The sequence below is a fragment of the Ictalurus punctatus genome, chromosome 3 (assembly GCF_001660625.3).
Source record: "Ictalurus punctatus breed USDA103 chromosome 3, Coco_2.0, whole genome shotgun sequence".
Taxonomy (NCBI): domain Eukaryota; kingdom Metazoa; phylum Chordata; class Actinopteri; order Siluriformes; family Ictaluridae; genus Ictalurus; species Ictalurus punctatus.
This window is the reverse complement of record NC_030418.2, coordinates 26,132,922-26,147,325: the sequence shown is the minus strand read 5'-3', so window position 1 is coordinate 26,147,325 and position 14,404 is coordinate 26,132,922. Positions and strand designations below refer to the sequence as shown.

Here is a 14,404-nt window from a genome sequence, read left to right as displayed (position 1 = left end):
TCAGCCTTCACGAGTGCAGAGGCCTGACTGAGCTGAGTGCACACTGCCACAACCCCAGAGTAAAAGAATAAAGTTACTGCAAACCTCCAACCTAGGAATAGAGTTTCTGAGGATCATAAATGAATAAAAAAAACTGAAATACAACTTCATTTAAAAAAGTTAACAAGAAAAGGAACGCGTATATGTAAATTATGACTGACAGAAAAGGCATTACTGCTGGTCTCGGCTTCAATCTGAACGGTTTCTCCATTACTTCCCAGCATTTAATACGGATGTATTTAACTACATGGCAGTTCTCAGAATTAAAGGAATACAGTATAAAAATGCATGGGAACGCACTCAGTGCAGATGAGCAAAAAGGACAAATTTAGCCCTCCAATCCGGGGAAATGAGTGCTGTGTCTGAACTGAACCTATTCCCTATTCATCATAAAAAGTGAGGCACTATGTGAGGTCCAGCCACTTTGTAGAATTTTGTCCGGATTCTCAGTGGCAAAATCATATTCTCTACAATCTCTCTATAACCATATTCTGTATAGCGCACTATCTTAATACTCATGCTGAACTATAAATCCAGTGTACAACCGATGCATACTAGATATCTCAATGCATAAATTATTTCAGGAAAAAGGTCGAAAAAAAAAAAGATAGAAAATGACTTAATTCTTCTGTATTTTAATATCGCTGTACATAATTGGTTTAAATTATAAATGTAAGTCATGAAAACATGTTTCTGGAGCAATCACTGATAAGTGCTGTCTGAAATCAGTATGTTGTCACCTTCACTGCTACTCCCTATACAGGGCCCTATATGGGAGCAGTCTACATTATATTTAGTATATAGTGCGTGAGGACACTATATACACTATATTCAGACACAGCAGGAATGTGTTTTCAATGCCTGGGACTGAACAGTAGAACCAATAATTACTGGCTCTTCTTACTGCACAGGATCAAATCCTGTATAATTCATGGTGGATGAGAGTAGATGAGTAGCTTGCTGACTAGGTAAAGTTTACTTCTGCCAGAACGCTCTCTTCTCCGTGTTGCTGTTAATAAATACTACGGCTGAAACAGCAGTTCTTATTTTGGATCCTTCTCAGCACTTTATTCAATCTAGCAGTTAGTTTCAGCATTTGATGCTCCACCCATGGGATACTGAGTGCCTGATATCTTTTGTACACTTTTCTGGACACATCCTACAAAATGAAGGCTGCTATCTGATTGGCTCCCCACATTTCCATGCGTTTTGTTTCAAGAAAACAAACTTTTTAAACAGTGAGCTTTTTTTGGAGCACGATACCGTTACTGGACTCAAAGAACATTCACAGAATCCTGTCTTTAAAATTATTTGAGAGTTTTGGTGTGAAGCGCTTAGTGCTGAGTAAGCATGTTATTCTCCAAAGGAAATGGTCTGTGGTTGTTCATCAGCCATGTCAGTCAAATTGCCTCTCCCTGTGAAAGTAGGCACTTCTTGGTCATGTTTATTGACATTTAGCAAAGCAAATGCAGGCCCTAGCCATTATAGAATCACATCCTTTATGTGCGATGGTGAGAGAGAGAGAGCATTTTTTCTTGAGAACAAAAACCCAATGTGCTACATCAGAAACTTGTTTCTAAATGATAAGGTCTATGCCTGTACAGAGTCATCCTATCCCAGAGAATTCATATACTCATTTGTTGTAGTTAGCTAGTTATTGTTAATTAACTAGCTAACTAGCTCACCATACAGTACATTATGTTAGTCTAGTAAATTATATTAATTAGGTTTCTGGGCAAATAAAATATGTGACTGGGCAGCACATTGGAGTTTCCATTTGCCAGGTGGACAAACCAATGAATTTATGTTTTGCTCATCCCTGCCTCTGAATATTAAAATTGGAATATTTTTTGACTGAAATTTGAAAAAAATATTTCCCCCATGTAGGATAGTACTGTGCATATATTGTTCTAGCAGGTGAGTGTCTGACCACTTTCAATATGATCATTTTAAAGTGGGATCGGTTTTGGCCTATACTCAAGGTTTCAGTATTGGTAAAGTACAAGTGGTACCGTTTCATGTCCATCTTTCATAACATAATATAAACATAAATCATCTCAAAGTGAGAGTTACTTACGCAGACCCATGGGTGCTTGAGGGCCTGGTCAGCAGTTATCCTCTTAGCTGGGTTGATGGTCAACATCTGGTTGATGAGGTTTTTGGCCTCTGGAGTAACAGTGTCCCACTCTGGAGAGGGAAACTGAGAGGGGGGAAAAAGTACAAAAAAAAAAAAATAAAATAAAAAAAAATAAAAAATAAAAAAAATTTAGAAATTAAACCTATGTTTAGAGAACAGAAAGACTAAAAAAGACTCATCTCTTGCTCATAACTCTACTGAATTACCTACAAGGTTTAAAAAATAAGAAATAAAACAGATTAGACTACTTTTTTATTTACTAGTTTATTTATTATTTTAGTTATGAAGTCAGAAGCGGATTTTCAGCTCCAACATACAGCTACTCTAGTATAACTTATTGAATGCTATGTGCATTTAGGAGTGATGGACAAGGGCTTCTGTGATTGATTAGAAAGTGACTCAACTCTCCATCTCAGCCAATTCAAAATTAATAGGGGCATAAAGTCTGGGCTTGTCACTCTTGGTCGATACGGCTGGCCGTGGGTGTGATGTTTCTCGTGTCACAGGTTTGACTGTTTAGACTGCTTGCCAATTCAACTAGACTAATCGCCGAAAAGCAACACTACATCAAATCCTTTTATCTGGCATGAAATGACCTGGACTCGAATCTATAGAAGAAATGGAAAGAATCTATGCAGCACTGCTGGGGAAGACATACATTTAATTCTATAAATGACAGGTAGGGAAAAGGAGAAAAACATGATCACAGATCTGATTACTCACATCATAAGCTCCTGCTTTGATCTGTTGGTAGAGTTTGTGTTGGTCCTCATCCCAGAATGGGGGGTAGCCCACCAGCAGGATGTACAGGATCACACCTACACACGTACACAGATACACTGTGTTAAACCCAGCACAATAAAAGCCTTAATGCAGGCCAGACATAATAGTGACATCAACACAGAGCACGTACCGCATGCCCAGATGTCAACAGGCTTGCCGTACGGGTCCTTCCTCAGAACCTCAGGGGAGAGATACCCAGGAGTCCCGGCAAAACCTGCACATAGAGACCAGAAGCTCAGAGAAACACAAACGATCGTAAAACAAATTCTTCATTTCATCAAACTGATACTGATTACTGTTTAACTATTAAATTCCTACTGTTTTGTTCATTTAATGCCTATTTAAGCGAGTCTACTGTATAGTCTATCGTCTGACTACTTGCACCATCGTCTGCTGCCGTTACATGTTACATGTAGCTCTGTATCCTGGAGAAACTGTATTTCATCGCTCACTCAACACATCTGCGATGAGAAGGAATGACAAAGCTGACGCTGAAGTGCCTGTTGGTCGGGCTTTAATTTCTGCACACACTGTTAAGCAATTTAAGCTAAGATAAATCTGATTTTGTTGATTCTCAATGCTTGCTCCGTTCTTAGAAATCTAAAAACATATTTGTGACTACACAGGTAAATACAGTACGACAAGAAAGGGACCAAATTTGGCTAAGCTAAATGAACGAGCTCTTTGCATTAGTGACCTGGGTTCGAGTGCACAGTACTTATTGCTTTCAAAAGGTCAATGTGCACTCCACACCTAAGCATGGGTCACCCCGAGTCAATATCCTCCTAAAGCCCTACTTAACAGCAGCACCGGATCCTCTCCAGCCTCACACAGGGCAAAAAAGAGACGAGTGTATGATTGAAGATTGGAAGAGAGGCATGAGAGAATAATGCATGAAAGGAGCAGCTTGGGTAATTTCAGGTTGATTTTACTTCATATGTTATCAGGTGTTTTGTATAAAACAAAAAGGTGTAGGTGTAGTGTGAACAGTGACTAAAGTGACTTTGCATGGACTAAGCCAGTAGTTCTCAACACGGGGGGTGCGGAGAGATCGGAAGGGGGACGTAAATTGTTTTCAAGAAAAAAAAAACACAGAGAGGGCATCATTTGGGTACTCGGTGTATTTTGTTGCTTTTCAAAAAGAATGTGCGTAAATGAAAAACCCCGCATTCCCTCTCCCTCAGTATTTTCTTTTTGCTGGAGAAAGGTGGAGCTTAACCTGCATTTTATCAGTGCAGACCAGTGTTGCCAACTTAGCGACTTTTCAGACCCCTTTAGCAACTATAGCACCTAACGACAAATCTAGCGACTTTTTGGACATATCTTAGCAACTTTCCAAATGTGTCCAGTACTGTCCTGCAAGCGCGAGGTCTTGCTTTCCCACTGCACACACACCTCTCTCTGTGTCTGCTCTGTCAGTGAGTGTCTGAGAGCTGGAGCAGCACATTCCAGTGATCGCACGACAGCCGACACAGACGTGAATGTAAAAAGAAGCAAGCGCGGGTGTCCCGATGATCGATTTAACAATGTCATTCATAACAAGACACGCCCTTCGTCCCAATTTACATCGTTTGTATGCATATGTTTTTAGAACTCAAGACGAAAGTAATGCGACATGTTTTACATGTAAAATAGTCCACGTTATTACAGCCTAGTTCTCTTGTTCAAAGTAGTTATAGTGTTCAGAAACATTTTTGATCATTCATGTTCCATACCTGCCCGTTATATAGTTTTATAAAAGTCATAAAAAAAAACATAAACGTTATGAAAAGTCATTTAAAAAAAAAAAAAAAAAAAAAAAAAGAGTACAAAAACACAAAATAAAAAAAAATAAGACAACTCTATATTGCTAGCTATCAAAACAGATTATAGATTAGGTTACGTATAGATAGATTTTATATAGAATAGATAATCATGATAGCTGGTCTCCTCCAATATGGGGCGGGGGGGGGCACATGATAGCCGAGGCTTGAGTTACAAAAGGTTGAGAACCTCTGGATTAAGCAGTTCTCGACTCTAGGGATACTATGCTGCAGCAGATGTGGAGAATGATGTAAAATTCTTACCAAACCATGCTTGCTGGTCTCCCTGCACCTCAATGGCCAGCCCAAAATCAGCCAACTTTACTGCCGCCCCCTTCATCTTACTGGCCAACAGCAAGTTCTCTGGCTAAGAGACAGAAATAAAGAGTATGTTTTAAGACACCTTTTCAGTGAGGCTCTTAATGAACTAAAAAGTTCTGGGACTATCCTGAACAAAAACTACACAGTTCTTATTTTGTGTTTCCACCACACTGTAATAACAATAATACAACTGACAGCAATACTACAGCAATACGGTGAACATGGAGGGGTTTAAGATTAAACGCATGTTATTTGGCTTTGTTATATCAATGTTAACATTAATGTCAATAGAATCATGTACGTAATACACTTGTGAAAATATGCCATGAATTTTTTTTTTTCGCTTCGTCGGTCATGTTACTCTGCACACAAGCTTGAATAATCGACTAGTAGCTTAGTGCAAGTATTTAAAATGACATGCGAGAGAGTTGGTCATTCTGTAAGCTTCAGTTTGACCGATCGACACCACTCAGTTCGACAAGCTCCGTCGCAATCGTTCTGAGCAAGCAGAAAATGATCTACTCTGTAGAAGAAAGTTAAGGTTCCAGGAAATACATCCAAACAACATAACTCAGTCCTGATTCTTCCAGTGGAAATACACTGGAAGTTCCAGAGTTCCCAAAAAAGTTCTTCTGGTGGAAAAGTTACCAACATAAGACTTTTAAAGTAATCTTTCGAGGTATTTTTCTCATCTTGAAAACAAAGAAAGAAAAAAAAAAGCACCAACTTCCAAAAAAAACAACAACGGTATAATAAACAATCAGGTCAAAAGCGAAGAATATGACATTTTCTCCTCGGTTGTGAAGCTGTGCAACCTTCATTAGGAGAACTTTCGACTGAACTGTGATACCTGGCACTTCAGCCTGCTCATTGTCCTAAAGCCAATTATGCTGAAGGTTATACTGAGCATACAGAGAGAGGGCTTAAACAACTGTTAGGTGCATTTGAAGACTTCAACGTACACAGCTCATCCCATTAAGGGTCTTTCATCACTGCTCAGTAGGAATATTAAACAGACTTTAAGTTGAACTCCATGTAGAGTGAGTGAGTGCAGGACCGGAAGAAAGATGTGACAGCATGTGAATGTCTCTCGGCTGTTTTAATTCACATAGTGACAGTGAGAAGGGTGTGTTGGTTCATTCTGCGAGGGAAGTGGTAAACCCTGTTTTGCTCACTTTGCTATCCCAGAGTGCATGCTTTAGTCTAGAATCATGAAACTTCAGAATGTAAACTTTGGGGTTTTTACCTGCTCTAATCAATTGCATTTAACATAATAATTAGCAGATGTGTTGAATCAGCTATAAATCTGCATTTTCTCCATCTCTTGTGGGCCAGGAGTGATGAATTGAATTAGAGGTAGCAATATGAGTCTAGTCCACCCCCTCCACCCCTCACTGCAGTCTGACGTCACACCTCTTGCTATGGTAACCATCCCACCATGCCTCTTTCTCTCTTTAGATCACTGTTTGTTTCCCTGTCTGTCTGCTGTCTCTGGCTACAGGTAAGCCGTGTGAGAGAGTGAAATGTATCTATGCTTGAGAGACAGAGAGAAAGAGAGAGACATTAAAGACCGCATTCTCGAGCACTCGATCTCCCAGTTTGCCTCTGCAGCCTACTCGGCTCCGTCCTCGTGTCACACAGAACCAGAAAGGCCGACATTCCCCCTAAGAAACTGTCAAGGGAGATTATTCTCAACAGCTCCTTGCCCAGTTCACATGGATCTCATCACCTAGAGCCCACTGGATGATCTGTACTACTTTTAGTGTGCAAACAATGGTGCCAAATGAACTGTTGAGATGCACGGTGTGAGGAAACAAACACAGCATGTGCTGAATCTAATGGAACTTCCAGTTTCTATGATGAACCATAAACGGTAAATCTGTCCCTTGTGCATTGATGTTTTTTTCCTGCTATTGTGGTTGGTCATGTGATACCGGTCAACCACACCCTGATGTCAAGACTCTGAGGTGCTCAAACAAAACATAGCTGATGAAAAGAAAAAAAAAAAGGGGGGCGGGAAACAACCCAGAAGAGTTGTTCTCCAGGGCAGTGAAATGACGTTTTGCATTGCAATCCTGTGTGCGCACATGTCATGCCACTCAGTTGCCAAGTGAAGGGGGTTCAAGCGGGATTGGGGTCATCTGATGACGTGCTCTGCTTTCGGCACAGGTTTCCATAACAACGGCATGACTCACCTTCAGGTCCCTGTGCACAATGTCATGCTGGTGAATGTGGCTCACGCTCTCCAGGATCTGATTAATGCAGTGGCTGAGAGAGACAAAGGGAGAGACGGAGAAAATAAAAGAAGGGGAAAAGAAAAATCAATCTCTTAACACCAGCAAACTATGAAAGCAAAACAAGAAGGGGAAAAAGTTAAAGCTGTTGTATATTACTGTCACTGCCAGGTCTGCATGCCACCGAATAACGGTGTGCACAGAACATAAATTGATAAATTTACCATGCCACCTAAGGGCCGAGGCAAATTTTCAAATGTTCTCACTGCACACTATGTCGACAGACTGAACGCTAGTTACCTTACAAACTCACATGCGTTTTGTCATTTGAAAAAGCTCTCTAGGCTATATCTTAACGCTTAAAAGAGAAGGAAATAAAATTACTAACACTGGCACCAATGGAGCGAAACTGTATCCACAGATAAAAGGAAAACATTACTAATTATTATTGTTCTTTTTTTAACTTAGGTGTCCCCAAGTGCTTGATTTTGCAGAATCATGTGACAAAAATCAAGCCTCTGAAAGCATGCCAAGCAAGCAGCCTGTGGGTGGCAAACTCTGCATTTGTTCTACAATCTGGAAAACTAGGTGGCAGGCTTGGCCTCCAGGCCTTCTGGCCCCATATTGTGTGTAGATGTGTTTCTGCTGCCCACTTCTTCAGTAAAGTTGGCCTACATTATCTCTCAGTCTGAGCAATCCCAGCAGCCTCTATGAGTGAGCATTAAATATGTTTGAGCAGTACCCTGTAAAGGAAGAGGCTTGAATCAGCCCAAATCTCAAAAGACCCCTTAATTATTACTGAATGGCTATAACTAGGACGTACCACCACATGTCCGGTGTTCCCGGGATCTGCTGCGAATGAATAATATGACTATGAATGAATAAATCTAACGGGATATCTTGGGTAGAAGTGGCATTAAATCAGTTATCTTTGTGATTAGCTTCTTCTTCTTCTAATTACTAATTCATAAACATGAGCTAGAACTCAACACAGGTATATTCGTGCTTTGCATATCGCCTATTTCTTGTGCACTTCTATTGACTCGTACTACAGAAATAGGATGCGGTTGATTGATTTTCGACGATGCACTTCACGCTTAAAGTCTTAGGATTAACTCCTACTCCTGGATAAGAGGAGAATAACACAGTGTTACTACCAGCTTTTAACTAAGAGTTTCTTTGGGTGTTAAGACCATTTTTGCAAGTAATTTATTCAGAAGATTTATACACACCAGCCCAAAGCTAATCCTGGTGGTGGACTTTCAAGTTTTTAGACATGAAATAATGTCTTTTACGGTGAGGAGAACTCCTTGTGTAAAAAGTCTTTTTAAATGTGTCTTGTTGGTTATTTGTACTCTTTTTAAACTGAGGTTTTGCTTTTGGAAGGTTTCAGAGCTGCAGTAGGTTATGGTCTTGGCAAACATTTTTGGGGCTTGAAGAACAGTTTCAATAATGGTTTTAAAGAACACAGCAACATTTTTTGTTTGTTTTTTTTAAAAGGTTGGTGTACGCTTCATGACCACATTAACTTGCACAACGCAGCTAAAACCACAAGGTGAGGGAATGAGAGTAACTGGGTTTAGCCTGTCTGATCTCGGTGCTTAAAAACTCTTCGAGTTTCGTTGTCTAGACCGAACATGCTTATAACATGAACGAACAACGCTGTTACTCAAACATAATCAGTGATGAAACCTCCATTTTGGTAGCAAGCCAAGTAGCTAACTTTCACCTACAGTACACTAACAGATGTACACACACCTGCAATGTTACTATAGCAACCAGTGTGAGTGAATATGAAAGCAGTCAGAACAAAGTTTACTCACTTGATAATTGCAATGCAGACACAAAAATCATATTTGAACAATAACCTGCTGTGTGAACAACTGTCTACATTACAGGTGAATAATATTCAGGTGCATTGTTCTGTGACCATTATTTCCCCCATATAGGTAATTAACAATGTATTATTTACAATAGTGGCCTGGCAAAACTCCCCTCAATAACAGGACTTTGGTTTTTTTGTGTGTGTGTGTGTGTATGTGGGTGTGTAAATGTTCCGGTAGTAAACTGGACCAACCTGGCATCAGCTTCACTATAATACTCTCTAGCAACAATGTCTTCAAAAAGCTCTCCACCAGTGACACTAGAGGGATAAAAACACAAGGAGTTTGTCATTATCACAAGGCTGAAGCATGTACAAAAGAGACCCACAAATAAAGAAGGCAGATATAGTGGTTCAAAAAGTAAAAAATTAGTCTGGACTACCATTTTGAGCAGTGTTTAAACTGTATAAATGACCCCCCCCCTCAAATAACAAACAACTGCTAATAATGAATGAAATCCAGTCAAAATGAAAGACTGCGGCTCTCCAATAGGTTTAATTCAAGTTGTTGTTTTTTGGCCACATTAGCACTTTGTGATGAAGAAACCCATTAAGATGCAAGCGATGAGCGTTCTTGTGCCATAATGATGGTGGACGGCAGAACTTCATCAGCTAAAAAAAAAGTTCCCCGTGACAGAAATTTGGAAGAACAGTGCAGAAAATGGTCACGGAACACAAATAAACCCGCTGAGAATGCAGAAAGGCACCACTGCATCAATGTATCATCCAATATAGAAAGCAAAAAAAAAAAAAACCAGCTGAGGTACTCACAGGTCAAAGACAAGGTAATGAAAGCCTTCTTCTGAGATACTGTCATGGAGTCGCACTGAGAAAAGAGAGAGAGGATGTCAGATAGAGAATGTGAATATATATATATACGGAGGTAGCTATTCTTCCGATCATAAAAGACCAAGAAAGCCAAGAGAGACAGTGTAATGATTCAGACTCAGCATTTCGGTATGAAGTGTGCACTTAAAGAGTGACAGGATGTCTACCCAAGTTTCATGTCACTTGCTAGAATATCACGCATCCATGATGCAGTCCACAAAAGACAGAAATTTGATGAGACATGCAACAAGAAGTCTCAAATGAGGAGGCTAGGGGGCCACATTAAAAGTAATAAAGACAGAGATTTATAATCACAGCTTCATGTTGAACACTACAGTCTTATAATCATATATTACAATTCATATTCCGAATAGATAAGTTCATGAAAGTATGTTTGTATCTGCAACTCTGTAACATCTCGTGCTGTGCTTCTGTGTAATTTGGCCCTGCCTCTTTAACCAGCTAAGATACACATTTTTGTCTCTTTTGCTAAGAAAAATGGGATGAATGATTTGGAGCCGAGCAACCGTTGCAGTTTTGTGCGTTTGAGCTATACAACTTAACCCATATTAACTAAAAAAGCATTATTTGCTTGTGTTTGGGTGCACACACACATTTAATATGATTAGATCTCAGTACAAACAGAACTGTGGCTGTGTGCAGGAGGCGAATCTCCACAGCTGACCATGGCCAAGCACAGAGCCAGGGCGTTATCACTAGTACGGAGTGGATGGGACTCAAACACACAGTATAATCTTTCAAATCTGAATAGTAAATTAATTGTTTGAGTATTATTATATTATTGTTTCGGAGTATTATTAGAGCAATTACAAACGTTGCATGTCTAGCACATGGAAGAACGTGACCCACGAGTGGGTGAGTGCTTTATCAAAGCTGTGGATTGGCTGCAAGTCAGAAAGCTATCAAAAAGTATGTTCCTAGTTTTCAGGAAACATTGTAAGAAGGCATAAACCACTTTCGTCACATACCATGCTTACTGTCTTACATCGAACACAGGGTTATTCATTATTTTTATCCAATGGACAAGATTTTCAGTGCGGTGAAACAAAGAACTAAGAAGCTTCTTGCCACATCTCTTATTTTCTGTGAACATTGGAAACTATTCTTCTTCTACGGCCACCCGAAAATACGGTCTTCCTCAGGGTTCTATTCTGGGTCCTATTCTGTTTTCTTTACACACGCATCCTTTAGGGTCTGTCTGCCACCATCGTGGCATTTCTTATCACGTGTATGCAGACGACACACAGTTACATCTCCCGTTGAATATTGGGAACGATCGGTCTCTAAAGTCCCTTATGCCTTATGTTCAGATGATGTGGAAAAATTGGCTGTCTGACAATTTTCTTCAAGTAAATAAAAGAAAGTCAGATTATTATATTTGGTCCACCAAAACACACAGAGAAGCTAACCAGTATTCCTGCCCCTTTACCGATAAGTGTGAAAAACCATGTGAGAAATCTTGCGGTCATAATTGACCCAACCCTTAGCTTTGATAAATAGATCAATTCTGTTGTTAAAGGTAGCTTCCATCAGCTTAGGATGGTTTCGAAGCTAAAACATTTTCTTAGTTTTAAAACTTTAGAGATAATTATTCATGCTTTTATTGCATGTACGAAGACAACTCTCTTTATGCAGGCCTCTGTAAGCAGAAACTGTCCCACCTACAGCTTGTGCAGAATGCTGCAGCCAGGCTACTGACTGGATATTACTCCTGTGTTATCATCTTTTCACTGGCTGCCGGTTCAATTCGGGATTCATTTAAAGATTTTGTTACTTGTTTTTTAAGCAGTACATAACTTGGCTCCACATTATATCACAGATCTCTTAAGTCTTCATAGTTCTTCAAGGCCTTTGAGGTCTACAAATCAAATGTTGTTGGCCGTACCTCGGTCTAAGCTAAAATCAAAGGGTGATCGGGCATTCTCTGTACTTGCTCCTAAATTATGGAATGATCTCCCCCGTTATATTCACTTGGCCCCATCAGTGGAGATTTTTAAGTCTCAGCTGAAAACACGGTTTTATAAGTTGCTTATAAAATTTGAATTGGGGGAAGCCTGAGTACTTGAGATGTGTGTTCTGATATTGATCGCACTTTGTATATGTGGTTTCTGTTGGAGTTTGTAGTGCTGTTGATGTGTGTGTCATTTCACTGTTTTTTTGATTTTCTGGTTGCACTTTGGTCAACTCAGGTTTTTTTTAAATGTGCTATATAAATAAACTGATTCGAGTCTCAGTGCTTGAGTTTTTTTTTTTTTTTTTTTTAAAAAGGTAAGGAGTGTAACGAACAGGGTCACATTTCAGTTTGATGAAACTTTATTTACAGCTGCAAGATGTAAAATCCAAAGTGGAACCGCACACGCAAACTCTCGCTCTGGTAAACAAAAACAACAAAAAAAACACTGACTTGGCTGCATGCAGACAGTTAGTTAACTCATTTTACTAACTTAACTAGTTAAACATGCAGTAAGCTGTGAAATTAATTCGAGTTTAAAAGTGGAAAATGATGGCACATGTCCAGTGTAGCAAGTGTCATTCAGTGTACTTAAATAACGCATAATACATTGTGTGTCCATGCATACTGCACAAGATCATTTCTATCCTAATTTTATGTGCCATACATGTAACATTTTGTGCTTTTGGACAGCAGTTTGAATAATCGAATGGTAATCTTGCATGAAATGCCCATCCCTAATGTCCATGTCCCTATTGGATGCATCAGTGACACCCAAATTGATCTCCTGCCATTTTCCACCTACCAGCCATCAGCTCTCCCCCATCATATGACTGCTATTAAGCACGGAGGGTGAATCCTTCTTCTGAGACACATGAAGTCAAACACATCTTTTAGAAATGCTGCATCACAGGGCAGTGTCTCACACCTGGAAGAAAGTGCTATCTTCCATCTCCCATATACACGAGCTCACGGATGCCCGTGATTGGTCAGTGTCATCCGTCCCATCCGGAGTGAAGGGCCGATTTGCTCTCTTAGCTCTTGATCACTGGTGCATGTGGCATCGTCAGGACCGTGCATCAGTGACACCCTTGAAGTGTCAAACATTATGACATGTCATGAAGATGCTTTGTGGCAAACGTTTGTATTAGAGGATGTTTTGAGATAAGATGAGATGACTTGCAGGTGGTTACATTTTTTATTTTATTTTTTTTTTATTATTGATTGGTCATGTGAGGGGAAAATGCCATATTACAGCAGCCATTCATAGCACAGCTCAGGTGTAAACAACAAAGTTTGTTAGTTGTAAGCAACTAACAAAAAGAAGCAATTAATAAGCCGAACGTGCAAAAAGATAAAAGAAAAAACTTCAGAATCTAAGCCGTTGAACACATTTCCTGGAAATTGCTATGTATTTCACATTAAATGCCCATCTAGATGTATTCTGTTACACAATCCATCCTGTAAGTAGTTTTAAAACACATGTAAGTGCTGCTTGTGTACCATTAAGTATTGCTAAGTGTGTGTTGAATGTGGATGAGAGTAGGAGAATGAGAGTAAAAGGATCTTTTTCTTCCCCTCTCAATTGCCCCTTTGTTAAAGAGTGTATTTGAGGTGAGAGCAGACAGTCCTTTTGAAATGAGAATGAGAATGAGAGAGAGAGAGAGAGAGAGAGAGAGAGAGAGAGAGAGAAGTTAGAGTTTAATGTGGGATGCTGGAAGGTGAGATGAAGAGAGAAGGAGAGTGAGAGAGAAGACATGACAGTCATGTCAGACAGATCAGGTGCGACTGGCAGGCATCACATGAGGACAGACAAGCTGATGTATTAGACGACGCTCTCCACCAAGATTCCACCAACTGAAGGATTATTTTGTGGAAGAATGGTGTTCATCCCTCCGGTTCGTTTCCTTGTTGAATCTGTGCCAATGTGCATTGAATGACTATGTCGGGCTTTTTTTTCTCCTTTAATTTGTCACTCATCTGCATATAGCTCCAGTACAGCCAAATAGAAGTTAATCCTACTTCTGTTTACAGTGCTTCTGTAGAGTTATTTACTGCCTTATTTTGTTGATGCAGCTAACACAGGTGTCTTCAGCACGTCCAGTTGGGTAGCAATGAACGTAAAGTGAAATATTAAACAACAAGCAGCAATGAGATAAAGCTTGCATGTTCTATACCCGTGCCATTACTGTTTATATTTACAGGAGCCAACAAGCTAGATAATATCCAATATCAACTGAGATCATTAGTTAATAAAAGTTAATGCATTCAATATTTTCATTATCGAGATACTACAATCACAATCGTTGCAATCATCAGTGAAATTTAGATGAAAACCTACTCAATGGCTAAAACAACATACGGTCATAAAGGTGTAGACCACAGTTGGAAATAAACGGTCCAGGA

The 14,404-nt window shown here is 39.7% G+C and overlaps 1 protein-coding gene across 16 annotated transcripts in view; it reads right to left on the bottom strand.

Annotated features, from left to right (window-relative positions):
* camk2g2 (calcium/calmodulin-dependent protein kinase (CaM kinase) II gamma 2) overlaps window positions 1–14,404 on the bottom strand; it is a 76,243-nt gene that overhangs the window by 24,007 nt on the left and 37,832 nt on the right. For all 16 annotated transcript variants that reach the window (XM_017464334.3, XM_017464338.3, XM_017464335.3 and 13 more), the window contains exons 4-10: window positions 9,970–10,024; window positions 9,394–9,459; window positions 7,278–7,350; window positions 5,026–5,128; window positions 3,090–3,173; window positions 2,900–2,994; window positions 2,117–2,239 (exon numbers count right to left, since the gene is read on the bottom strand). In XM_017464334.3, coding sequence (XP_017319823.1) covers window positions 2,117–2,239; window positions 2,900–2,994; window positions 3,090–3,173; window positions 5,026–5,128; window positions 7,278–7,350; window positions 9,394–9,459; window positions 9,970–10,024 — 599 coding nt within the window. The remainder of the gene's footprint in view (window positions 1–2,116; window positions 2,240–2,899; window positions 2,995–3,089; window positions 3,174–5,025; window positions 5,129–7,277; window positions 7,351–9,393; window positions 9,460–9,969; window positions 10,025–14,404) is intronic.